The sequence below is a fragment of the Colias croceus genome, chromosome 28 (genome assembly GCF_905220415.1).
Source record: "Colias croceus chromosome 28, ilColCroc2.1".
NCBI classification, from domain to species: domain Eukaryota; kingdom Metazoa; phylum Arthropoda; class Insecta; order Lepidoptera; family Pieridae; genus Colias; species Colias croceus.
In genome coordinates, this window is record NC_059564.1 from 1,556,043 (window position 1) to 1,582,294 (window position 26,252).

The following is a 26,252-nucleotide window of genomic DNA, read 5'->3' on the forward strand; positions in this document are numbered from 1 at the left end:
CAATATTTCGGGAAGATATAGTGGGTTTTAGGCAATATTTTTTAGCTGTTAGGAGAAATTCCCAAGAAAATTAGGTAAACAATGCAAAAAATGCCCAAATTGATTTTTAGTATCTAGGAGATATAATACCCAGGAAAATGCGTTTAAAAGTGGTAAAATGTCCAAATCACCCTAGTTTTTTTTTTTTTTTTTTTGTATGGTGTTTCTCAATGTTAGCCAGAAGGGCTTCTACATTTTAACGCGGACGCGGGGGTGAACTGAAGGTTCACCCTGGTAGCGACATGCACAAGGGCGTCCCCCTGCCACGGGGACCACGAACCTCGGCTTGAGCTGTCGCTTGAGTGGAGGAGGCCAGAAGGGCCCTAATCGGACGGGAAATCACCCTAGTGACCTAACCATCTCTAGAATAAATTTATTCATTGCAAAGTGACAGAAAGACAGACTTTGGCACTATATTAGTCAGGATTGTAAAATTTTTGTTGAGAAAAATGCCTTTATATAGCTACACAACTATAACCAGACACAAAAACATATATTATATGTATATGATAGTCACTAACAAGACACATTTGGAACAGAGGAAAGAAAAACATTTTCCCATTGCATTTATCCAATATATCAAATCATAATAATTTGTATACGTTAAATCATTCACATCTATCCCAATAAATATCACTATTATTTTATTTACTAGCTTACCGCTCGCGGCTTCGCCCGCTTTGTCTCAAACCTAATAAATGATATACTAAAACCTTATGAATCACTCTATCTATTAAAAAAAAAGCATCAAAATCCGTTGCGTAGTTGCATACAAAGGGACATAAGGACAGAGAAAGCGACTTTGTTTTATTTTCTGTGGTGATAAATAATAAACAATATTATTTGCAGGTCTAACAGTAGAACGGGAACGCGAACGTCGCGTGGCCGACCACCATCAGAGCGAAGCAGAGATGCAACAAACGTGCGCTAGTACTAAAAACTCGGCGTATTATGAACATTTGCATAGCAATGCTACTTATAAATTGTCTGGTAAGTTTTAGGAAATTTATACAATCAGCATTTCTAAAACATACTGCCATTTCATTTTTCATAATGTTGTAAAAGCCAGACTGTCGATTAGTCAGCGCTTTTGAATAAACAAATCGAACATTGGTGTACACTAACCAATAAAAAGATAATTAACAAATAAAACAACAGTTATATTGCAATAAAATTAAAAAAATTATATCATGAGGCTGAAATTTTTGTATTTTTCAAGTATTCATGACAATAAAAATAATTCCTTATACCTTTTTTTGTCCATCTCATTTTTTAAATATTTGAATATTTGAAAAATGGGACTCGCGTTGTATTTACAATCGTTTTAAAGTTGTACGCAAACATAATATATTTAAGTGGTTCATTTTTATATAAATAACACTATCTATAAAGCTTTGTAATATACAGGGTGTCCCAGCAATGGTATACTATGCCCCAAGGAGGTTATAGTTTTGCATACGCTGAGTACGTAAAAAATTCCAGACGAATGTTTTTGACAAATAGATGAATTCTTAAAACTCTATGTGTACACCCATAACAAGCAACCCGCTCAACTTTGCCACTCGCACATTATCTATCGTTTAAGATTATGTTTTCATAGACAAAAATTCTCGAATTAGCGAAGCGGTATATGCCGGCTGCGCGAAGCTAGAGACGAAAACATGGATTTTTAGGAAAAATTAAGCAATAATTTTTGGCGTAATTTTGTTGTTTAAGTATTTTTTACGTGATCAGTGTATGCAAAACTACAAGTCACTTCGCGCTTAGAATACTAATAGTGGGACACCCTGTATAAGTAATTAATTATTTTAATAATATATTTTATTTCAGAATTACTCCGCGACAAACCATTCGTATCCCTAAACCCTACAAGCAAAGCACGCATGCTATCGCGTCTATGTGACGAATTGCTGCAAAGTAAGCTAGTGCTTAGGCAAGTTGAAGCCGCACTTGAGCACTTGAGTGTGGTGCGAAAGGAACGGTATTTGATGGACGCGAAGATAAGGAAGTAAGTAAAAAAATAATTGGATAGTAAGATAGTGCTTAAGATAGTGAGTAAGCTAGTGCTTAGGCAAGTTTAAGCCGCACTTGAACACTTAAGTGTGGTCAGGAAGGAACGGTATTTGATGGACGTGAAGATAAGAAAGTAAGTAAAAATATATTAAATAGTAAGCTAGTGTTTAGGATAGTTAGTAAGCTAGTTCTTAGACAAGTAAAAGCCGCACTTGAATACTCAAGTGTGGTAGGAACTGTATTTGATGGACGTAAAGATAGGAAGTAAGTTATCACACCATAAAGGAATACTCATAATCGCGAATAAAATTATCCAAAGCAAAAGTCTGCCTATGCATGTATTAGGCAGAGTTTTATAATTATCAGTACATTCGATTTTGAACGTTACTGCAATGTAATAAGGCGTAAATTTTAATAAATGTTTTTAACAAGGATTGTTCATAGCATGTCCATTAAATCAACGATATTTGTCTATTTGGTTTCTTATTAATAATGTAACTATTTAAGAAGACAAAAAAGAGTTAAGCCTTAAGGCATGAAAAAAAAATACTAAAAGCAAGATAAATTTAGGTTCAGTCTTTTACAGATAGAAGCTTTTTAATATTTAATCTATTAATATATAATATTCTTTCAGAGTACGTGTGTTACACCAAAGAAAGTTGCGCAGCGAACAAGCGGAGAAACAACAAGCTATGGCGTTGGAACGGATGCAAAGATTGGTTGAAGAGAGCTCTGGGATTGCTAGATCGCCTGTACATGGTTAGTTATATAATATAGATTTATAGATTACTAGCTCTGTCCCACGGTTTTACCCGCATCGATCTGCTCCTATTTGGTCTTTTGCGTGATGTTATATAGCGTTCCTCGATGAATGGACTACCTTACAATTAAATATTAGTTTATTATCATTTATTAAATTTAAGACAAAGCGAGCGAAGCCACGGGAGAATAGATAGTTATATTATATTTGTTGCCATTAGTTGTCTCTTTCGCTCATGATAAATAAATCATGCCATCTCACGTCTAATCGTGTACGTTAGTGTGATATTTTTTAAGTTACTCGTTAGTTCCGATTATATTCCGATTTTTAAGATATTTATATTAAATTTTATAATATAAACTTAAAAAACATTGCAGACACGCCAGAAAAGCCGTCTACTCCCAAAAAGGAAACATCCCCTCCACCAGACGACAAAGCCATATCACCGTACAAAGAAGATGAAAGTGACAAAGAATTATCTCCTCTAAAAGAACTTAAAAAAGAAAACGAACTATCCCCTTTAAAAGAATTCAAAAAAGAGAATGAACTATCGCCTTTAAAAGAACTTAAAAAGGATATGATGAATGATTTATCCCCGTTAAAGGAATTGAAAAAGGAGATGATGAATAATAATAAGGAAGAGATTCCGGAGGGCAAGGATAGTGTTATGGGTGATGATGTGTTAAGTGATTTGGAAAGTGAAGGCACTCAGCCTGAGGAGGTAAGGATATTGTATATATAGTGAAGTCCCATGTCCCCGATGCATTATACATCTGTTTCACTGATCGATTTTCTTTAGGGACAAGCAGGTGATCAGCCTTCTGTGTCCTACCAGAAATTTTTTCTTCTTCGTCTCCACCGGGAATCGAACCCAGGACCTCTCGGTGCTACGCTCACGCGTCAACCACTGTGTCAAAGAGGCGGTCGATTACTGTAAATAAAAGACTACTGGACAGATATTGAGATTTCTTTCAGGAGAGTTACTATATATATTTTGTTGTCTTTATTGTTGGACTATTGTTTTAACTCATGGACGAACTATAAAAAACTACGCTACAAACGCTTTTTGAAAAAATGGCATTGTAAAATATACATTGAAATAACACCTTATTTCGTTGCAGTTATGGTACAAAGTCGATCACTTATTAGTAAACTCTGAATAATATACGTGTTATTTACAAGTGTAGTTGTTTATTGATAACAATAGTAAAATGTTATCAAAATTAACAAAAAAATGTATTCAATGAAGTGAAACTTGTTGGAAAAAACTTTAGTGTAACATTTTTTCGTTACGCGTGACATTTTTCCGTTACGCGCCATCTTCTTCTTATCCCTACCACGCGTGATTCGACACATTTATGTAAAGTTGCATAAAGTAAATTATTTTTTGAAAAATAAGGACAGAAGATTCACTTCTTACGTGTGTACACTAGTACTAGTTTTTTGCTACAGCTTTCTTTCATATAAATATTTTTATTGTTACCATCAAACCTAAAATTCCAACTTATCTAATTTATCCAGGATGAAGACAAAAACCTATCCTCCGAGGAATTATCCCGAAAACTCGAGAAACTTCTGCGTCAATCGGAACAGCAGCAATTACAGTTGGCGGCCGCGTCACATTCGTTAAGAGCGTCTTGTTATGGACAGGATAGGTAATTAATTTAATCTATACTAATATTATAAAGCTGAAGAGTTTGTTTGTTTGTTTAAACGCGCTAATCTCAAGAACCACTGGTCCGATTTGAAAAATTCTTTTAAAGGTTATAGGCTATATATCATCACGCTAAGAGGAACAGGAGCGGAGCAACGCGGGTACAACCGCGGGGCAGAGCTAGTAATTAATAAATTGTATTTAATGCAATTTATAAATTAACCTTTATGTTACTGAAATGATTTGTTATCTTTGTTTATTTTTTTCATGACAATTGTCTTTCTTGCTTCTATCTCTTTATTCTTCTTTGTTATAGCGATTTATATAAGCTAAAGAACTAATAAAATACGAATTGTAAAATTTTAAAGAACGGATTGTAATTTAGAACTTTTCTTTGTATTGGGTCATACTAATTTTCAATTCCGATAATGATGTAATGTTTCAGTTTCGTTTTTATGTTATAAAACTAATTTCCCAGATACTGGCGACGCTATTGGTGGCTCGGCAGTTGCGGCGGTGTGTTCGTGGAAGGCATGGAATCGGCTCAACCGGAAATAATGTCCTATCACGAGAGACTAGCGAGGGATAAGTGCAAACCGGAAACGGAGGTTGATACTGGTAAATATTACTTATTAATCAAAATTTTAACAGCTTACAATATTATTTGATATACATAAGTATGTTTAGAATACGCCAATTAGTTGACCAATTATTATTGTTAAATATAATATAATATGTAATTAGAAATATACTGAATAAGTATTTTACACATAAATTAAAAAATATTGACTTGTAACTGATCTAATAAAAACAGGATATTATAATTAGTTTGATAATTGAAAGCTCAAAATGTAAATTAATTTCTAAAACAGTAAATTTGAGTATTCTAGTTTTATTCTTTTGAACAAAAATGCCAGTGAATGTATCAATATTGTATAATGTATTATATTCCCAGAAGAAGAGAAAGAGAAGATCAAAAAAGAAGAGCCACAAGAGACAGAAGTAGACGCAGAAGCTGAAGCTCTAGAACTAAAGAGTATTAAAACGGAACTCAATCTAAGTGATAAGACGCAAATAATCAAGTATGAACATAACAAGATTGTTTGTAAGGTCGAAGGTGAGGAAGTGATGTGTTGTTTTTGATAATTTTGTGGAAAAGATAGGGGAAAATATTAATTAAGTTTAATTACAAGTTTGGGAACGTATATTTCTATTTATTTAAAATCAAATAACATTTTTTTGTATGAATAAAAATATGCACTAATTTACAAAAGTATTATCTAGTTATGTTGTCTGTGTTGCCTGGAAGAAGTTGCTTATAAGTGATAAGGCATCATTGCATTATTATCTCAAGTTTTTTGTGCAATAAATTTGTTCTCATTCTTGATCAATAAATATTCTTAAACAAATCCTCGTTCCCTAAACTCAAAGATTTATTTATTCAATTAGACTTCTTTTAGAAGTACTTTCGAATCGTCATTACATATTTTTAACATTTACCTAATGTAACCAAGATTCTATCAATTAATAATTTTGTATTCCAGGGTCAATAAAGATGGAAGAAAAGTACATTCAACAAAAGAGTCACGAAGAGGAAGATATGTTGGACATCGAAGACTCCATTCCCACAGCATTCCTTGTTCAGAAACCGTCGCACAAGCCAATGTTCGCCGCACAAGCTGAGCCCATAGACAAGCCGCAGGAGATCGTCAAACTAGAGAACCCCGCCAAAACAGAGACCATAGACAAAACGGAACCAGAAGACACCAAAGACAATCTAGTTAACAATCTAGAGGAGTTACGCAAAATGGCGGAAGCGGTGTCCTCACAATTGGACGCCGCGAAAAAAGCGGAAAGCGAAGTCAAAGATGAGAAAGAAGACACGAAAGAAGAAGAAATAGACGCCCACGCGCATCTCTACTCCAAAATACTAGATGGAAAATGGTTTTCCATTCTGCGACACGAAAATTCCTTCCTATCAAATATAAATGAGGAAAAACAGGACATACCCAAGTACTGTGATAACGAGCATACATGTGCCGAAGTGTTAATGTGCCAAGGTCACAAATGGGACGTATCGAATAATCTACATCTTTTGAACGACCCGAGTTTGTTCACGTTGAACAGTATGGTGACGAGTGTCCAAGTGCCGTGCAATAGTGTGTACAGTGACTCCAGTTTGACAATGTCCGGGCTGGATCAGGATATGATGGACGCCAGTTTGAATGATACGGTGCGAGAGACGGAGTGTAAGGAACAGGTAATATTATTTTAATTCAGGTATTTATTACAATTATTAATTGCATCTATATCTTAGAATTTTAAAAGTTCTCTTTATCATTATGTAGACATGAAACATATTTTTGTATCCTTGCCTATTGATAAATGTCATTGAATAGTAAAATATAAATATATATATATAAATTTTTGTAGCGTCTTAACTATTTACCGATTAAAAAACCAAGTGACATTATCAAATTTAAATACTATGTGAAATTATATTTCTAAGTACAAATAATCATTTAATACAAACAATACTATACCAATTTGAAATATTCTCACTAATCACGAGATTAAAAATATGTTTTCTATAGAAACTTGTATGTTTGGTGTTTATCCAAGTACCCAGGTCCCAGGTGTTTTATACAAAATTAAATTAATGCAAAACTAAATTAATTATCCAAATACTTTATTTTGACCAAATTACTACTATAAATTATTTTTTTATTAATTCACAGGAGAACGATCTAGAAAAAGAGCTACAAGCGGATTCAGCCAAAGCGGACATGTCCCTACAAAAGGCCAAAGCTTCGGGACTAAGTTCCCTCGGCTTACTCAACTTTAATGCTCTATCCACTTATGTGACTTGCGACTCGCCACCGCCTATACAGATGTCGCCTGAGGAATTGGACCAGTTGGAGAGATGCAAGGTATTGACAAACAAACATACACTCATAAACGCATACGCGGGAAAAGCGTACGCCGTACAGCGTACGTACGCACTTACACACAAATGCGTACACCCGCAAACTAACTCGTACACATGTACACAAATACGTACGCATGTACACACAAATCCGTACACACGGGCAGAATAACACAGATATGATTGATAAAAAAACTAAAAAGGTTAAAAAAGTTTATATAAAAAGGGATAATACGATTAATAATAATTACCTATAATATTCATATTGTATATAAACTAAATCTATTGTATTATATCACAGGTACACGGTCTACCTAAGAAGCTTGGAGGAACGGCTGTGCCATTAGAAGAAAGGTAATTTAAATAATAATAAAACTTACTTTTCAACCGATTTAAAAAAGAGAAGGTAGTTCTCAATTCGGCCGGTATGTTTTTTCTTTTTTTTATGTATGTACACCGATTACTCCGAGGTTTCTGAACCGATTTACGTGATTCTTTTTTTGTTCGATGCGGGATGGTGTCGAATTGGTCCCATAAAAATTTTATTCGGATAGGCCCAGTAGTTCTTATTTTATGAGCATTTTTGTCTGTATTTGTAAATGTTGCAAGTGCAAGTTTGAAGTCGGTTGTTTTTAACGCAGTTGTCACTTGTTCATTAAAAATTTGTCCAGTACTGACTATTTGAAGGTACTTTTTAGTTTATTTTTAATAATTATATGTAGAATATATTTTTGTAAATACTTAAGAAAATTAATATACATATACTCTTTGAAAAAACAAAGTTATCCATCCAAATAGTTGCATCAAAATCGCTACAGCACTTCCCACTTGCAGACACGGCTGGTGGCGTATAACGGACTCGGAGCAAATGAAATCGCTTCTAGATTCGTTACATCCGCGAGGTGTGAGGGAGAGGGAACTACATACGTCGCTTGTGCAACATTTACCGACTGTGAATAATAAGGTATTTTGTGGTTTTTTTTGAAGTCAAACTTCTTTATCGGGGTTGGAAAAAATTTTAGTGTAACATTTTTTCGTTACGCGTGACATTTTTGCGTTACGCGCCATTTTTTTCTTGTCCCTACCACGCGTGATTCGACGTATTTCTGTAAAACTTTACATAGTATAGTAAATTATTTTTTGAAAAATAAGATCATAAAGTTCATCTTCTTACGTGTGTACACTAGTACACGCACACATTTTTTATATAACTAGCTTAATAAATAAATAGCTTTCCACTTTGTCTAAAAACCTAACAAATTCTGTAATAGTGATTCAAGAGGAATATTACCTTCCTCTTGAATCACTGTATCTTCTATTAAAAAATCGAATCAAAATCCGTTGCGTATTTTTAAAAGTTTAAGAATACATAGGTATAGAAAAAGCGACTTTGTTTTATAGTATGTAGAGATATATTTATTCACAATGACGTAAGATAAAAAATTACGTTTCATAATTGTCCAAAACAAAACTCTGCCTACGCGTATATTAGGCATAGTTTTCTAATCTGCCAACTTAATTTGAAAACAGTTGAATTTGGACTTTACCGTCACGAAATAAGGTGTTAATTTGAACGAATCATTTATTAAACGCCGCTCTAATATTTTATGACGATTCAGGCGATTGTGAGTCTAGTTTAATAGTGATAAACAACCTGAATGGAGTTAATTTAATTTTATTTGTAAACTAGCTGTGCCCGCGACTTCGTCCGCGTGGAATAGTGACTGCATAGTAGTTACTAATTAACTTAATTATTGAGTAAACACGTACTACCATAAATAATTAAAAGAACTGATAGTAAAATTTATTAACGAACTGAGCTTAAAAATAAAAAAAATAAATGCCTAATTAATTTTCTATTTATTTCTTTTAAATTATGTCATATTATTTTTAAGCACCAGGGGGGAGGCGAGCAAATTTCTTCCTTCCTTGTATGGATGTTATTAACAATGTATCGTGCAGCAACTGATCAGCTTAATCGATACTCAGTTTTTATCAAATCCAGCACCAAATCCAAATCAGATCTTTCCTGTCTCACGCCTGTAGTAACTAAACCGTTTAGACCGTGCAATAAAAGTTAAATAAAAAAAAACCCAACGCAACGAAGAAAAGTGCATAGAAAAAGGAATAAATAATTTCACAAACTTCCCGACGATCTTTAAAAATAAATACCATTTTAAATATTTATAAAAAAAAAACAAAGTCGTCGGGGCTGCCATGCCAACATTATCATAATATAGATAATATCATATATACCTCTATAAATATTTTTTTTTATAATGGAACTTAATTTTTAAGATCGTCGGGAAGTTTGAAAAATGATTTATTCCTTTATCTTCGTTGCTTTGGGATTTTTTTTTTAATTTTTAAATTTTTAAACTTCGGTTTCTTATTTTCATGTAATATTTTCAAGTGAGCAAGACCGAACTATCAAATGTACCTCCATATTACATTCCTACATCATATTGATTTGGGCCGTAACCGTGCCCAAATTGTAATGGACCACAGTGGCAAAAGAAGTGGTATATTTAGGAAAAAAAAATTCCAAATTCCAATTCCAAAAAAAAGGGCCAGGCCTATATGGCTTTGAGTAGATTTCAAAATTTCCAGGGTGTGGCTATCCTCTCGCTCCCATATCTCCTCTTCTTTCACAGACTTTCAACCCTTTCCTTTCCACCCCTAGTAAATAGCAGAACCGATTTTGATGTAAACCATATCTAATTGTACCTATATGTACATTGTACACGTCATATCCTGTCGTTTGATGCTCCATTTGGTTTATTTATACCCACTGTCGCCCCTAAAGTGCCCTAAATGTAATAAACGGATGAACCGACTTCGATAAAATATGACTAATTGTAATTCACACTTTGCCCTTTCATATGCCCCGCTTGAGTATATTATTTGACCACATTCGATTATTGTTCATTTCCACTTTTACCGCTGTAATCTAATAAATGGATTAACCGAATTGGATAAAAATATAACTAACTGTACTTCACCCGTTATGCACTTTCATTTGATATATTTGACAATATTCGTTTTTTTCATTCCCACTTTTACCCATATATAGGTATAATAAATGGATGAACCGATTTTGATTAAATATGTCTAATTATACTTTACACGTCATGCACTTTCATTTGATATGTCACTTGAGTATATTTGACAAAATTCATTTTTTTATTACCACTTTTATACCTATATCAAATAAATGGATGAACCGATTTTGATAGAATTTCACTTATTGTTACTTTCATTTGGTCGTTCACTTTCATTTCACTTTGACCCCTATATACCTAGATATAATAAATGGATGAACCTATTTTGATACACTTTATCTAAGAACCAGCGTCTGAAAATATTCTGCCTAACAAAAAAAACCGCATCAAATTCGGATTACCTGTTAGCGAGCTACGGTAGCACAAACATATATTATACACATATAGTTGTCAAACACTCATCACCCATCTTTTTGCGTCGGGAGTTAAAAATATAATAGGACATAATTTAAAGGACATTTTATGTATAAAATTTACCTAGAAAAAAACATAATTCTAATTTGACCCCTTCCCCCCTACTACTTCAGCTTACCCCACTCCTCCCCCACCCTTGGGGACTTTCGATATGATCACCTGGACATTTATAGGAATAACTGTAAGAGATAACTTATATCGTACACTGTACAGTGTACAATAAATAGAATGCCTTAGCAAATGTTCGCCGTGAATACTTAAATGTTCATAACTTTTTTGTTTACGAACCGATTGACATGAAATAAACACTAAATGTTAAATGAAGATTACTCCAATATATTAGTGAAAACCGCATCTAAATCGGATAAGCCGTTTCTGAGATTAGCGTGCACGAACATACAGACAAACAGACAAACAGACAAAAAATTTTTTAACTACAGTTTTGGGTTTGGGATCGATTTAGTAATAATACCTGCTAATTTTTTTTTCCATATTTTCATTGTACAGACACCGCTTTTCTAGAATTTTATTATATGTATTGATGATGATGATGATGATAATAATCTCAGGAACCATACAGCCGATTTACAACATTATTTCACAAAGCCACTTTCCTACCGACACTTAATTTCTACCAATTTTAAAATAACATTTTTTCCAGGACAATACCTATTTTTTACTCATTTTACAATAATATTTTGTTATTTCAGCTATATATAGACAAAGGTGACCCCACACGAACTCAGCTCACAGCGAGCCCTTGTGAGGGCGAATTCCCTTTACCCGATGAGCCCGGGGCACATTGTGTTGAGACTGCACATAGAGTGGACCTGCGGGTGTTGGCTATGGTGAGTATACCGCAGACTATAATCCATACTAATATTATAAATGCGAAAGTAACTCTGTCTGTCTGTCTGTTACTCAATCACGCCCTAACTACTGAACCAATTTGCATGAAATTTGGTATATAGATATTTTGATACCCGAGAAAGGACATAGGATAGGTTTTATCCCGGAAATCCCACGGGAACTACACGGGTTTTTCTTTGACTGCGCAGGCGATGCCGCGGGTGGAAACCTAGTAAAATAAATAAATAATAAATAAATTATTTATTGCATAAAAACAGGGTATACCTATACAAAGATATTTAGACAAAATTATAGACACTGGATTTCCGCCCGCGGCTTCGCCCGCGTTTTCAAAGGAAAACCCGCATTGTTCCCGTTCCCGTGGGATTTCCGGGATAAAATCTTATGTTAATCCAAGTTACCCTATATGTGTGCTAAATTTCATTGTTATCGGTTCAGTAGTATTTGCGTGAAAGAGTAACAAACACACACAAACACACACACACACACAACTTTCGCATTTATAATATTAGTAGGATTCATGTTTTTACTATAACTATTATAGCATACAATAATTATTATTTTACAAAATGAACGCAGAATAAATAGTTACAAAATTTAATACGAGTCAGGAGTATTGTCACTTAAAATTAGTTTTATACATCATTCTTTTTATATTGTAGAGTATATTATGATATACTAGCTGTGCTCCGCGGTTATACCCGCAGTGCTCCGCTCCTGTTGGTCTTAGCGTGATGATATAATATAGCTATAGCCTTCCTCGATAAATGGGCTATCTAACACCGAAAGATTTTTTCAAATCGGACCAGCTGTTCCTGAGATTAGCGCGTTCAAACAAATTCTTCAGCTTTATAATATTAGTATAGGTTATTATTTATTGATAATAGATTGTTACAACTGACCGAAATGATCGTAGACTACAAATATACGGGGTGTTATCGTTAAGTGTGCACAGGCGATTATTCCGTAACTATTAAACTGATATCGAAGTACTTTAACTAATGAGTAAAATGACAATAATAACTTTTGCTCGCAACACAACGCGAAGCGTATGGGTGTATTCTATTCTCGAATTTTAAAGTATTACAGGAAATATCCAAAAATGTTATACACTCCCGATTACACCCTGTATCTATGATATATAAAAAAGCTAGATACGTTACCCGCTCTCTATTTTGGCAAGAAAAAACTCAGGTAAGTGCCCGAGTTTCACTTAGTCACGCACCATTCAGCGTCGTGGCTGGACGTTCTTTTTACATTTTAATCGGCAGTTGTTATTACGAAGTACATGAGTGAGACATGTATTATGTCTCGTGCGTGAGAGTGAAAGAGAGAACAACTGTATTGGTGATAATGCGTTAGTAAGTAGGTACTAGGTATGTATTAATTACGCTGTTTTTTAGTGCAATGATGTTGGCGTATGCCGCGTCTACTAGTATAGTATAGTGACCCTGTATAGTAAATTATCAATCTGCAGGTGGAAGCCCTAGAAGAGCGTGTGCTAGCGGCGTCCATGCAAGTGAAGGGCTGGCGGGGCGCAGGCCCCGGGGGCGGGTCCCCCGTGCAGAGGGCCAGGGTCACACTGGCGCAGCTGGAGGCCCACGTGGAGCGCCGGTATCTGAAGCCCCCGCTCGTGCAAAGGTACGGGAGGTAGGTGGGGGTGGGGTGCATACTATATTATGTGTGTTTGTTATATACTAAAACCTTCCTCTTGAATCACTCTATGTATTTTCTAGTGTTTGATTTTACGCGAGTATTATACATTTAGAAATTAAAGACTTTTTAACGGATTTTAAACGCGATTTATTCTCTTTAAAAAAATCTAAATCGCGTTTAAAATCCGTTAAAAAGTCTTTAATTTCTAACTCTATGTATTAAAAAAATATGTGTGCGTGTACTAGTGTATACACGTAAGAACTGAAACTCCTTTATGACCTTATTTTTCATATAATAATTTACTATATGCATGATGCATCTTTACAGAAATACGTCAAATCACGCGTGGTAGGGATAAGAAAAAGATGGCGCGTAACGAAAAAATGTTATACTAAATTTTTTTCCAATCCCGATAAAGAAGTTTCACTTCAAAAACCGAATGAAAATCAGCTGCGTAGTTTTATACATTACAGCATACAAAGGGACATAGGGACAGAGAAAGCGACTTTGTTTTATACTATGTAGTGATTTGTTGGAATATTACACAATACTATTATTTCAACATTTCTCACGTAATTATAATAAAATTAATTATTTTCTTCGTTTTCAGCACAAACGACGCAAATCTGGGCGCCATGTTGCAAGGCGAGCACGGTTCATCTGCGACGTCACCTAATAATTCTGACGCGAGTGAAACTAAAGGTAATTGTGTATTTTATTAACTTAATCTATAGTTAGGAGTAAATATATTGTTACTTAGAATATTTCGATTATTTATTAGTTTGAATTTTTTATTCAAAACCAAATAAATATGTATACAGAAAATATAATCCTTTCTCTTTAGTTATTTAGAAAAATAAGTCTGTCTGTCTGTGATTTCTAAATAAATTGTCCTGAATTCGTAATTGAAGTTAAGAGCACTGAGACATAATTTTTAACAGATAAAAAATCCTGAATTCGTAATTGAAGTTAAGAGCACTAAGATATAAATTTAACAGATAAAAAATGGCTGGTACAATATTGATAAAATTATTCTTACATTATGTTCAAATTAGATTCAAATAAATAATTATTCGAACAGAAACAAAAGGCATAGCCCGCGGTCTGTCAACTTGGCGCGACGCGGTATCGAGGTGCAGTACGGCTGCGCAAATTGCGATGCTGTTGAACGCATTGGAAACTCACATTGCGTGGGACAAGAGCATTATGAAAGCTGTAAGTATTTGTTTTTATTGTTTTATTAGAATGGAAATTTTAAATAAAAAAAATCTTAGGCATTTTTAAATCTATAGGAATTAGTTGGAAATTTTTATTGTATTGTGCGAAGAATAAATAAATAAATACATAGGACTTATAATATATATACTTATAATAATCTTGATATTTTCATTGCAAATTCCTCTTAAGAAAAGTCAGAGAAGTTTAAACGATTAGTGTAACACGATATTTTTCATAATTTTAATTAATAATTGTACTATTTAATATGAATAAATCATGTTAAAAATCCGTTAAATTTAATTTTTAAATCAATTAGCATATTAAACGATACTACACACATCATGAAACATTTATAAACTCCTACTAACTCTGTCGCAACATTATCATTTCATTTTTGTTATCTGTTCTGTTTTTATTTTAATTTTAATTGTTTAAGCTTTTTGTTATCTGTACTCTTTTTTAATTTCATTGTTTACTTAACGTTATTTGCATTATGTTTCTAATTAGCACCAGCATTTAGTTTTAACATTACTTTATCTATTCTGCAAACTAGCTTACAACCATTAAAAATAACAGTTAAAATTCTTTTCATTTTCGCCATTTTAATTTCTAACCTAGCTTTCTTATTGAAATCATTTAAAAACCTCTTAATTCTGCATTATTCTACTAATAACTCTTTTTAATATAATTTAATTTCTTGCGATTATGGCATCTTGAAGTCTTGCCAAAGAAGTTTCACTTTTCGCTCTTTTTTTCATATAAATCACCATTTCATCTTTGAGTCTTGCCAAAGAAGTTTCTCTTTTTTCATATAAATCACCATTTCCTAATTTTTCCGCTCTATCCTTTGATTTTAATTTTATTTTCTTTTGCTTATCACAAATACTAACCACACATTTACAACAGGCGAGCCAGCGACGGGCTAGTAAGCGCAAATTGGCTATTTTACAGAACTGTCAATTCTGCCTGTCCGGTGATAACGAAGATCAGCTCCTACTGTGCGATGGCTGTGATAAGGGTTATCACACTTATTGCTTCAAGCCTAGGATGGATAAAATACCGGAGGGCGATTGGTATGTATAATATTATAATTAACTAGCTTTCCGCCCGCGGCTTCGCTCGCGTTTTCAAAGAAAAACCCGCATAGTTCCCGTTCCCGAGGGATTTCCGGGATAAAACCTATCCTATCTCGCAAGTTGGATCGAACTGCACATGGTGTGCGAATTTTATTATAATCGGTTAAGTGGTTTAGGAGTCCATTGAGGACAAACATTGTGACACGAGATTTATATATATTAGAGATTAATATATATTTTTTTATGTATGTTTTGGTCAATAAATGTTTGTATTACGACGCGACTACATTTATTGACGACGCGGTTGGCGCAGTGGTAAAGTAACTGCCTACTGAGCCGACGGTCACGGGTTCGATCCCCGGTCAGGGCATTTGTGTGATGAACTCAATTATTTGTTCTTGGGTCTGGGTGTTATTATCTATATATATGTATTTATTAAATATTATATTTATCGTCGCCTAGTTCCCACAACACAAGCCTTAATTGAGCTTACTGTGGGACTAGGGCGATTTGTGTAATAATGTCCTATAATATTTATTTATTTATTTATATTAGGAAAGGGTGTGACAGCTAACCGTGTTTTAAGGGTGCTTGTGAAGCTGTTAATTATTTTATAAATGTGAAAGTTTGTGAGTATGGATGGATGGATATTTGTTATTCTTTCACGTAAAAACGACTGAATTGATTACAATAAAATTTGGTATGTAGGTAGCTGAAGGCCTAAAATAAGACGTGGTCTAAGTGGAACTATGTGGGTTTTTGAAAACGCAGGCAAAGACACGGGCGGAAATCCATACTAATATTATAAATGCGAAAGTAACTCTGTCTGTTATTCAATCACGCCTTAACTACTGAACCGATTTGCATGAAATTTGGTATAGAGATATTTTGATACCTGAGAAAGGACATAGGCTACTTTTTACCCCAGGACATAGGATAGGTTTTATCCCGGAAATCTCAGGGGAACGGGAACTATGCGGGTTTTTCTTTGACTGCGCGGGCGAAGCCGCGGGCGGAAAGCTAGTATCTTATATAGGACCTTAGTGGCCGACTCGCACTTGACCGATTTATCCTTTATTATGTATACAGGTATTGCTGGGAATGTGTGAACAAAGCCCGCGGTGAGCGTGTATGCATCGTGTGCGGGGCCGGCAGTGGGGGGGGGAGGCTGCTGCCCTGTGCCTTGTGCTCGAGGGCCTACCACGCGGATTGTTTGTATCCGCCGCTGTTGAAGGTGCGTATATACAGACAGACAGACACACATAAAGCGTACGGGGAGCGCCTATGCATCATGTGTGCAAAACGTTAGCGGGCATCCAACTGTCGTGCTTTACAATAAACACACACACTTATTTATTTAAATAACACACTAAGTGCGTTTTGACCTGCACGCACACACATGCGTCTACATAACATAATACGTACGTTGAATGTGATATTTTTGGTTTTATGGCATTTAAATGCTTTATAAATATAAATTTATATAGAATAGAAAAAAGTGAGTGGCTGAGTTGGTGAGGCATCCGCCCCGGAATGGTGCGAAAGGATGCGGGTTCGAGTCCCGCCTCGTGATCGAATTTTTTCTATCCATACTAATATTAAAATGCGAAAGTAACTCTGTCTGTCTGTCTGTTACTCAATCACGCCTAAACTACTGAACCAATTTGCATGAAATTTGGTATGGAGATATTTTGATACCCGAGAAAGGACATAGGCTACTTTTTATTGCGAAATATGTACCACGGGCGAAGCCGGGGCGGACCGCTAGTTCTTTATAAATTTACATAATACGTACGTACATACATAATACGTCTACAAACAAAACTACACGTCTTAAGTAACCGTTTTATTTCGCACTAGCTACGCTCCGCGGTTTTACCCGGAGTAGTCCTGTCCTGTTGGTCTTAGCGAGATGATATATAGCCTATAGCCTTCCTCGATAAATGGGCTATCTAACACCGAAATAATTTTTCAAATAGGTCCCGTAGCGCGTTCAAACAAACACACACCTAAATAAGCAAACACATTTGTAAAATTTATTTCAAAGCAATGTTTAAATTACCTAAATTATTTCAGTACGTATATAATATTTACTACTTACCAAAAGTCTGCAATAACAGATTTATTAAGGGCCGATTTTTCAATCCATAGTTAAAACTTATCCGCCCATAAAGTATTACACGATAATATTAAAATGTCACCCGTAAACTGTCAAATACGGCCAAAGAATACATTTGTGAAATGGTAGTTTAGTACGTTATTCGACAAATAAGTATTAACCAAGGATTGAAAAATCAGCCCTAAATCTTATTATAATAATCCTATCCAATCTAAAATCAAACCTAATCCTATCCAAAGGTTGCCTGGAAGAGATCGCTTGAAAACGATAAGGCCGCCTATTTAACCTTTAACCAGTGACGTGAAAAATGTATAACACTATACGGGACATGACGTCTGACAGACTACTACTTTCAAAGTAAATTTTAGGCATAAAATGTAATATGTACGTATCAAAATTGTGTTGATATTTAACCATCGGTATGTAATAAAAGACACAAAACTAAATACAATCAGCTTTTATTATAAAATTAAAGAAAAAACAGTCATTAACTCTATCTAGTACTATTCAGCCTTAATTGACTTGAGATCTCCATTTTAGCCTTTTAATTGACAAAACACAAGTAACATTTGAAATTTAACATTTTTTACTTAAAATCTAATCAATAAAGAAACGAAAGAACAAAACAGCACTTCTGAAAACAAAAATATAAAAAATTTGACAACCGCTCAACTTTATATAAATCACAGGCAATTTTTGCACAGGGGGCGAGAACATTGCAAGCAAACGGGATTAGAACACCCGACACACGTGTAAATTGTCATTCTGTGTAGTTTAGGTGGACAAACCCTACATGCTCTTCGTTTACCCTGACTTGGCTCATGACTTTGGTCACCTTCTTCGATCATATCATCCCCCAGAACTCGCTTTATCACTAGTCGTAACTCCCTTGGTAATTGACTGCTGATGACACGTCTTTGCATATGTGGTATCACTAGCGAACGGGCTAATGACTTCAAAAAATCACCTCTATCGGCAACCTATATTCGTAATTCTGAAAGAATTCTGAAAGTCTTCGTCTTCAGAACTGTCGCTGCTAACTTCTTCACAAGTGATTTGACCTTCCTCATTACTGTCTTCTCGAATGGTCCGACTCTCCTGGGAATATTCGTCTTGATCACTATCATGATTTTGTAAAAAATCATTTTCGGAAATCAAAAAGTCATCGCAATCACCTTCGCTGTCTGATTGGTCTGAAGCTAGCATGAGGGCATTGAACTCCTCTTCAAACGATGGACTGTTTAACCGCAGGACTTGTCTTGTTTGTGAATTTGTGGCAGACAATTTACGTTTCCTCTGATTTTCCGCCATTTTGCACTGAAAAACAAAAAAATGGTTTAAAAAACATTTGTATGACAACTAGGGACATTTAGCCTGACAGACTCCTTTAGATTTTGAAAGTGTTTTTACTCACGTGTTTTACAACCGACGACAAGTCCGCCTCGTTCCCCGATCGTTTTAGCACTAAAACAGAGGCTACTGAGAAGCGGGGTCGCGGCAGGCGGGGGGAAGTGACCAATTCTGAGAATTTGTAAAACACGCGACGCCTGTGAGACTCCGCGTCACTAGTTATGTGTACCTATCTTATGTTTTTCTCTTTTCTTTTTTTTATCTTCTGTACCTATGTGTGTGTTAAATAAAGAATTAAAATAAATAAATAATAAATAATATACAAAAATACTAATATCTGAATTATTTCTAGAACCCCCGCGGCAAATGGTACTGTGCAGCGTGTATATCCCGGGCACCCGCTAAGAAGCCGCGAAAACCGGCCAAGCGTGATCCGCGACATCGAGAACCGTCACACACCGATATAGAACCTATGGTACCAAGGTAATAATTAGTTTTGGTAATGTTTCAATGGATACCCCCTTAGGGGCAGTCCATTAATTACGTGAGACGTTTTTATGAAAATTTTCTAAAAAATAATAAGTTCTTAAATGAGATTCGATCCTCTCTCTCCTTCTCCCTCACGTAAATAATGGATGTCCCCTAAGAAGTCACTCAACAGAAGTTACTCAATCACAGAAGTTACTCAATCACAGAAGTTACTCAATCACAGAAGTTACTCAATCACAGAAGTTACTCAATCACGCCTTAGCTACTGAACCAATTTGTATGAAATTGGGTATAGAGATATTTTGATACCCGAGAAAGGACAAAGGATAGGTTTTATCCCGGAAATCCCACGGGAACGGGAACTATGCGGATTTTTCTTTCACTGCGCGGGCGATGCCGCGGGTGGAAAGCTAGTAGTCTATATTCTGCTTTATGAAAAATAATTAAATAATTTTATTTTTAATATGAATACAACTCCACAGCCCGGCATCACACGCGTCAACATCTACAACAGCGGAAGAATGTGTTCCCACAGTCACAGAACGAGATGAACCACATCCAAGCGAACATGAGAATGGACATGCTGGTAAATAAATTCTACTAATATTATTAATGCGAAAGTTTGTGAGGATGTTTGTTAAAATAATTCTCTTTCATGCAAATACTGCTGAACCGATTACAATGAAATTTGGTATGTAGGTGGCTGAACTTTTTATCCCGGAAATCCCACGATTTAAAGAGAGATAAAAAGGAATCGGAAATATGCTGGATTTTCTTTGAAAACGCGGACGAAGCCGCGGGCGGAAAGCTAGTAATAAATAAAATATTATGTATGCGATCGGAAATCGGTATCTAGTTCATAATAAATAAATATTATTGTTTTAACAGGAATTTAAATAACCTTTCTCAAAAGAATCGCATTTAACGATAAGGTACTGCATTAGGTACCTAATTCAATTGGTTATTTTCGTCATGTCATTAACAACTATATCCACTTATACATATGTATAATACGACCCGAGTATAGTTTATTTTCACTACTTATTTCATAAAAGTTTATAATATCTCTCTAAAAAGTACGTCATTAATGATATAAATATATTTATTTTCAGTAACAGAAATAACAGACGAAGGTCCGCCAGAAAAGCGTCGCGCGTTACAATTCGTGGCGGGAAATGGGGCTCTACCTCATGATGATACAGATCATGTTGATGGTAAGTTACCACCTTCTAGAACGTTCTACCACCTTCTAGAATGTTCTACAATGTTCTAGAATGTTCTACAACGTTCTAGAAGGTTCTAGAATGTTCCATGTATCTATAGCTTCTTGTATAAAAGCGACGGACGTTACAATTCGTAGTTGGAAATCACGTTGGTGGTGTGTTTCCACCTTCCAGAACGTTCTACAACCTTCTGGAATGTTCTGCCACATTCTAGAATGTTCTACCACCTTCTAGAATGTTCTACCACTCAGCAAGCGCATCAAACAAACATCATTTTTGTAGACTTTTATTGTATACTCGTTATAGATATTTCAAAACGACAAGTTTTTTAATCAAAATTATTGAAGTGAAAATTCTTTATCGGGGTTGGAAAAAAATTTAGTGTAACATTTTTTCGTTATTTTTCCGTTACGCGCCATCTTTTTCTTATCCCTACCACGCGTGATTCGACGTATTTCTGTAAAGTTGCATATAGTAAATTATTTTTTGAAAAAATAAGGTCATAAAGAAGTTTCACTTCTTACGTGTGTACACTAGTACATGCACACATTTTTTTATTTTTTAATAAACACTTAAAAATAACTAATTGTTATTATTCAGGTGAAGATCACGAAGCAGAGAACGTGCCATTACTGTCGCGATCCAAAAAGGAAAAAAACTCCACTAAGAAACAAAACAATAAGGAATTGCAGTTTTGCAAGTAAGTCTTATTTTTATTATTGACTAAAATATGAAATTAATTATTCTCTGAGACCTTTTTTATTGACTGATTTATTATATTATGAATATATTGATTACAAGAAAGAGTGAACAAATAGTAAATTAATTATAGATACATAATCAAATACGAATTAGAATTGCCCGTTTGCAATATTAAATAAAACTGAGCACACGTATCAGAAGTGAAACTTTTTCAAAAAAATTTCCTTGCCTTCCTCCATAAATGGGCTATCTAACACGGAAAGAATTTTCAAATCGGACCAGTAGTTCCTGAGATTAGAACATACAAACAAACTCTTCAGCTTTATAATATTAAGTAAAAATAATACTAATTCTTTATCCAGGAGTCTCCTCTGTGAAATGGAATGCCACGAGCACGCTTGGCCGTTCCTAATACCGGTGAACACGAAACAATTCCCTCAATACAAGAAGGTTATCAAAAATCCTATGGATTTGTCCACTATTAAACGGAAATTGCAGGAGGCTGGGTAAGTTCTGTTATAATACAACTACATTAAATCTTAATATATATAAATCTCGTGTCACAATGTTTGTCCTCAATGGACTCCTAAACCACTAAACCGATTATAATAAAATTCGCACACCATGTGCAGTTCGATCCAACTTGAGAGATAGGATAGTTTAAATCTCAAATTGTTTTAGAGAAAGCGGGCGAAGCCGCGGGCGGTAAGCTAGTAGGTCTATATAATTAATATATTAAAATATTAAGGCATGAAGTAAATTTTAATCGTTTTATCGATACATGACCTACTTACTGAATTATTATGTACCTAAGTTATTATTTAGAGTTTAGACTATAAAGAAAGCATCAATAAATTGTAAACTGTAAATCCTATGTGCACCCTCGTTGCTACGCTCACCCTGGGTTCGATTCCCGGTGGAGACGAAGAAAAAAAATATCTAGGTCTGGTAGGACATAGAAGGCTGATCACCTACAGTACTTGTCCCTAAAGAAAATTGATTGGTGAAATAGATATATAATGCATCTGCCCCTTACCCCACTAGGGGACATGGGACCTCACTTCTATATTAATAAAAAAAATACCACAAACTGTTATTTATTTTTTATTCCGATCTCTCCACAGATACAAAAGCAAGGACGAGTTCGCAGCGGACGTTCGGCTGATATTCAGCAACTGCGAAGTGTTCAACGAAGACGACAGTCCAGTTGGTAGAGCTGGACACGCTATGAGACATTTCTTTGAAACACGCTGGGCGCAGATTTGAAGCGATTTGTGGGGGAATTTGTAAGGAAGTGATACTAGTTGGACGATTTGTTGGCGGATTTGTTGCAAGATTTGTTAAGAAGAACACTATTATTATGATTGATCTGCGAGGGAATTTTGCTATGGACTATTTAATGTACGGATGGATCTGTTGGACAATTTGTTGACGGATTTGTTGAACAATTTTGCAAAACAACAACTTTTAGTAGTCAACAGAAGTAAAAGTGCAACTTGTTGGACGATTTGTTGAGAGGCTAGATGTGATAATCGGAATATATATGGAAAGGGTCATAGGGCCACATTTAATAAAAGATTTACCGGGAAATTGTGAATAGAAGTGACACTTGTTTACGGACTGGACATAGAATAACATAAAAAACGATCTGTTGGACGATTTGTTGCAAGATTGATCGTTGTGTCGAATGTAGTCTACATTAAGTCTATATAATATAATGAAAAAACTACATTTTATATCGACAAATTATGAACAGTTGTCAATTTGTCGCTAGATTTGTTGACAAACTCGTCGGTCAACTAGTTGCCAGATTTGTTGCTAGATTTAATAATAGCAATGGTTTCTTAACAGCTTGTACTAAATAGATCAATCAATTTATAATTGGTTGATTGATTTATTTCTGATTGATTGATGTCGAAATAGTTGTGCAACCGGGTTTTTTTTTCTGAATAATACATAAATGGAAAGTGTTTTCTATAGTAATTTAATTGGTCAATAGGTATTTAAAAATATTGAGCTATAGTGATGACTTTTGTATTTTTATATTATTTTATTAGAAATAGAAATAGAAAGCGTTTTATTTGCCACCATGTAAAAAAAATATAAATCTTAATAATCTAACTCAGAAAAGAAAAATTATTCAGTTTAGAAATGAATGGAAATATACGACTTTAAGCAACTAGTTGTACGATTTGTTGACTAAATGTTGACTAAATATATTGGAGAGATGAGCGACTATATAATTCGTAAACTTGTAATATTTTTACCTTGTCTTCATTATTATTTTACAGTGTTGAATGTAAAATAATGTTGCATAAATGGTGTTTTTCATTGAATATTCAACGAAAAATGAGTTGTTAATTGATTTGATTGAATAAAAAAAAGATAATTAATATATAACTATGCCAAAAATTGTGTCACAATAAAATAATACTATTTTTAACATTCCTAAATACAATTGTAATCTACAACTGGTTGCACAACTAATCCAATATTTGAAATAGTCGACCAACTTGTTACGAGATTTGTTGGTCGACTTTTTGTATACTAAATTATGAACCTAACAACTTGTTGTAATGACTCAATGTTAAACGAGTAAATGTTGTTATTAAGATATTGATAAAATGTGACAATTCAATTAAAGTCAGTCAGTTTAACTCAAAAATTCCTAATGCCGGCTACTCACGTACCTGCAGCAGGGGCAATATTGGAATTGCACACTTAATTGGCTCCTTGATTGTGATGTTTATAGGCAAGCAGGGGCAAATTTAGAGAACAACTGAAATTGCTCCGACCGAGATTGTTTCAATATTGCCCCTGCTGCAGATATGCGAATAGCCCGCTTAAAACAGAAAAAGTCCGTCAAATAATTTGTCAATTTCGTGAAAAATTGATTATTATAATTGTTGAATTAAATAGTCAACAATAAATGTAATTTTCTAATTGTGAAGCATATAATACATATTATGTTCAGAATTATTTACGCCATCCGGCCATACTGCATTCAGCATCGAACTTAGATATACTTAATTTATATTTTTATTTAGTTAACAAATTAATTTTAAATGGCAATTTATTTCAATAACAATTTTATTGTTCATTAAAGCAATAATAGTATGAACTATTTTTAATCTACATTCCAGATGTGACATTTGATTTTATTGCAAAAAAAAAAAGATTTTAGAACAAGGACGCGACAAAACGAATCTCAATTTAAAATTAATTACATATAAAATGTAATTAAATCCACGCACACTACGATTGTTATTGTATCTAAATGTAGCTGGTGTACATAGCGTAGAGTAAGTTAAAAAAGTATTAGTTTGAGATATATTTTTAAGCATAGATAATATAGAACGTTAATTGACATTCGATTTTTTTTTTTAATTTTGCAACAGCAACGAAGCAGTATTCGAATACTCGCGTTCTCAATTTGAATTTCTGGCCAGTTTGTAAATTTTATTAAAAAAATAAAATTAAAAAGAAAAAGAAGCTGTCATTGAAATGCGCGCCAAAAGTGAAGGGTTTTTTGTGTATTTTCATAATGGAATGTTTTATTTGTATAATGTTTAAGTGCAAATAATTATAAAATATAATGTTTAGATTAAATGGAGCCTGTACGCAGTGCGATAGATTATTGGCTCTGGTAGAAAGCAATGAAATAGACTACATATTTGATACTTCTTATAACGTTAAGTTTTCTATAGATGATTCTTTAATAGTTTCTAAATACGCTCTTAAATTACATATTAAAATGACTTCGTATGTGTTTTTTATTTCAATAAATACCTAATTATGTGTAGTCTATTTCATGTTATTTCCAATTTTAGAATTTGATGTAAAATTTTAATAATATGGTGTACAGGAAAAATTGGTTGTAGCGTAGAAAAGATTTCGATAGATTTCAAATGGTTATACATCATCCATTTGTAAAATTTAATGTTTTATTTTTTTAGTCTCGAATATTTTACCTATTTGTAAAATTAAAGAGAATCTTTTGGTTTTACGTTTTGATTTTGTTTAGGTTTTAACGAAAAACTTGTTTATGCTTTTAGACGTTAGTCGTAAAATTCATTATTTGTAAAATTTTCGAATATGCGAGTCATTTTCTTTGTACATGTAAGTTTTATTTATTTTGTGATTCCAAATTATTAGTACTTATTTTCTAAATTCGCCACTTGCAGGACATTATCGATTGATTGATTTACGAAAACAATATTCCTGCATGTCATAAGGGAACACTGTATAATAGATTAATTTTTAGTTATACGTCATTCCTACGGCACAAACGTGTTGAAATAGTATTTTAAAGTATTAATTATTATGTCTACTTAATACGCAGCTTTTTTATTATACTCTGTGGTTGACAGATACAAAATAGCCTCGATAAATTATTGATAATCTGTAGTTAGTAGCCTTTGCCAATATATGTTTTTTTAATACTGCCAGTAAAAATGCAAAACATATTTTGGTGTATCGTCCGTCGGGCGTTCGTGATGAATAGTTTATATGTTGTGTGAATCGGTTGATTTTAACTATAAATGGATATATAAATTATATATACGAATAAAATAAATAATTTTTGAAGCACTCTCTTGTTGTTTTTTTTTTATCTCACCTTGCACTTAATCTAGACCAATAAGATTAGTCAGAAACTAACATTTCATTTTCACTACACTTT

The 26,252-nt window shown here is 34.1% G+C and overlaps 1 protein-coding gene and 1 long non-coding RNA gene across 2 annotated transcripts in view; one reads left to right on the forward strand and one right to left on the reverse strand.

The window, feature by feature from the left end:
* LOC123703935 overlaps positions 1-26,164 on the forward strand; it is a 73,807-nt gene extending 47,643 nt beyond the window's left edge. The window contains exons 32-54 of the mRNA XM_045652145.1: positions 889-1,029; positions 1,870-2,047; positions 2,687-2,811; positions 3,190-3,533; positions 4,334-4,467; positions 4,945-5,084; positions 5,422-5,583; positions 6,011-6,726; positions 7,205-7,396; positions 7,694-7,746; positions 8,227-8,356; positions 11,579-11,716; positions 13,216-13,388; positions 14,005-14,096; positions 14,476-14,609; positions 15,564-15,685; positions 16,778-16,922; positions 19,510-19,640; positions 20,129-20,232; positions 20,759-20,860; positions 21,470-21,569; positions 21,934-22,077; positions 22,696-26,164. Coding sequence (XP_045508101.1) covers positions 889-1,029; positions 1,870-2,047; positions 2,687-2,811; positions 3,190-3,533; positions 4,334-4,467; positions 4,945-5,084; positions 5,422-5,583; positions 6,011-6,726; positions 7,205-7,396; positions 7,694-7,746; positions 8,227-8,356; positions 11,579-11,716; positions 13,216-13,388; positions 14,005-14,096; positions 14,476-14,609; positions 15,564-15,685; positions 16,778-16,922; positions 19,510-19,640; positions 20,129-20,232; positions 20,759-20,860; positions 21,470-21,569; positions 21,934-22,077; positions 22,696-22,837 — 3,842 coding nt within the window. The 3' untranslated portion in view covers positions 22,838-26,164. The remainder of the gene's footprint in view (positions 1-888; positions 1,030-1,869; positions 2,048-2,686; positions 2,812-3,189; positions 3,534-4,333; positions 4,468-4,944; positions 5,085-5,421; positions 5,584-6,010; positions 6,727-7,204; positions 7,397-7,693; positions 7,747-8,226; positions 8,357-11,578; positions 11,717-13,215; positions 13,389-14,004; positions 14,097-14,475; positions 14,610-15,563; positions 15,686-16,777; positions 16,923-19,509; positions 19,641-20,128; positions 20,233-20,758; positions 20,861-21,469; positions 21,570-21,933; positions 22,078-22,695) is intronic.
* Positions 18,825-19,370, reverse strand: LOC123704176. The gene is made up of 3 exons (XR_006753096.1): positions 19,222-19,370; positions 18,983-19,124; positions 18,825-18,905 (listed from the first exon to the last, which is right to left on the reverse strand). It is a non-coding gene; the product is annotated as an uncharacterized LOC123704176 (long non-coding RNA).
* Positions 26,165-26,252: the final 88 nt, after the last annotated feature.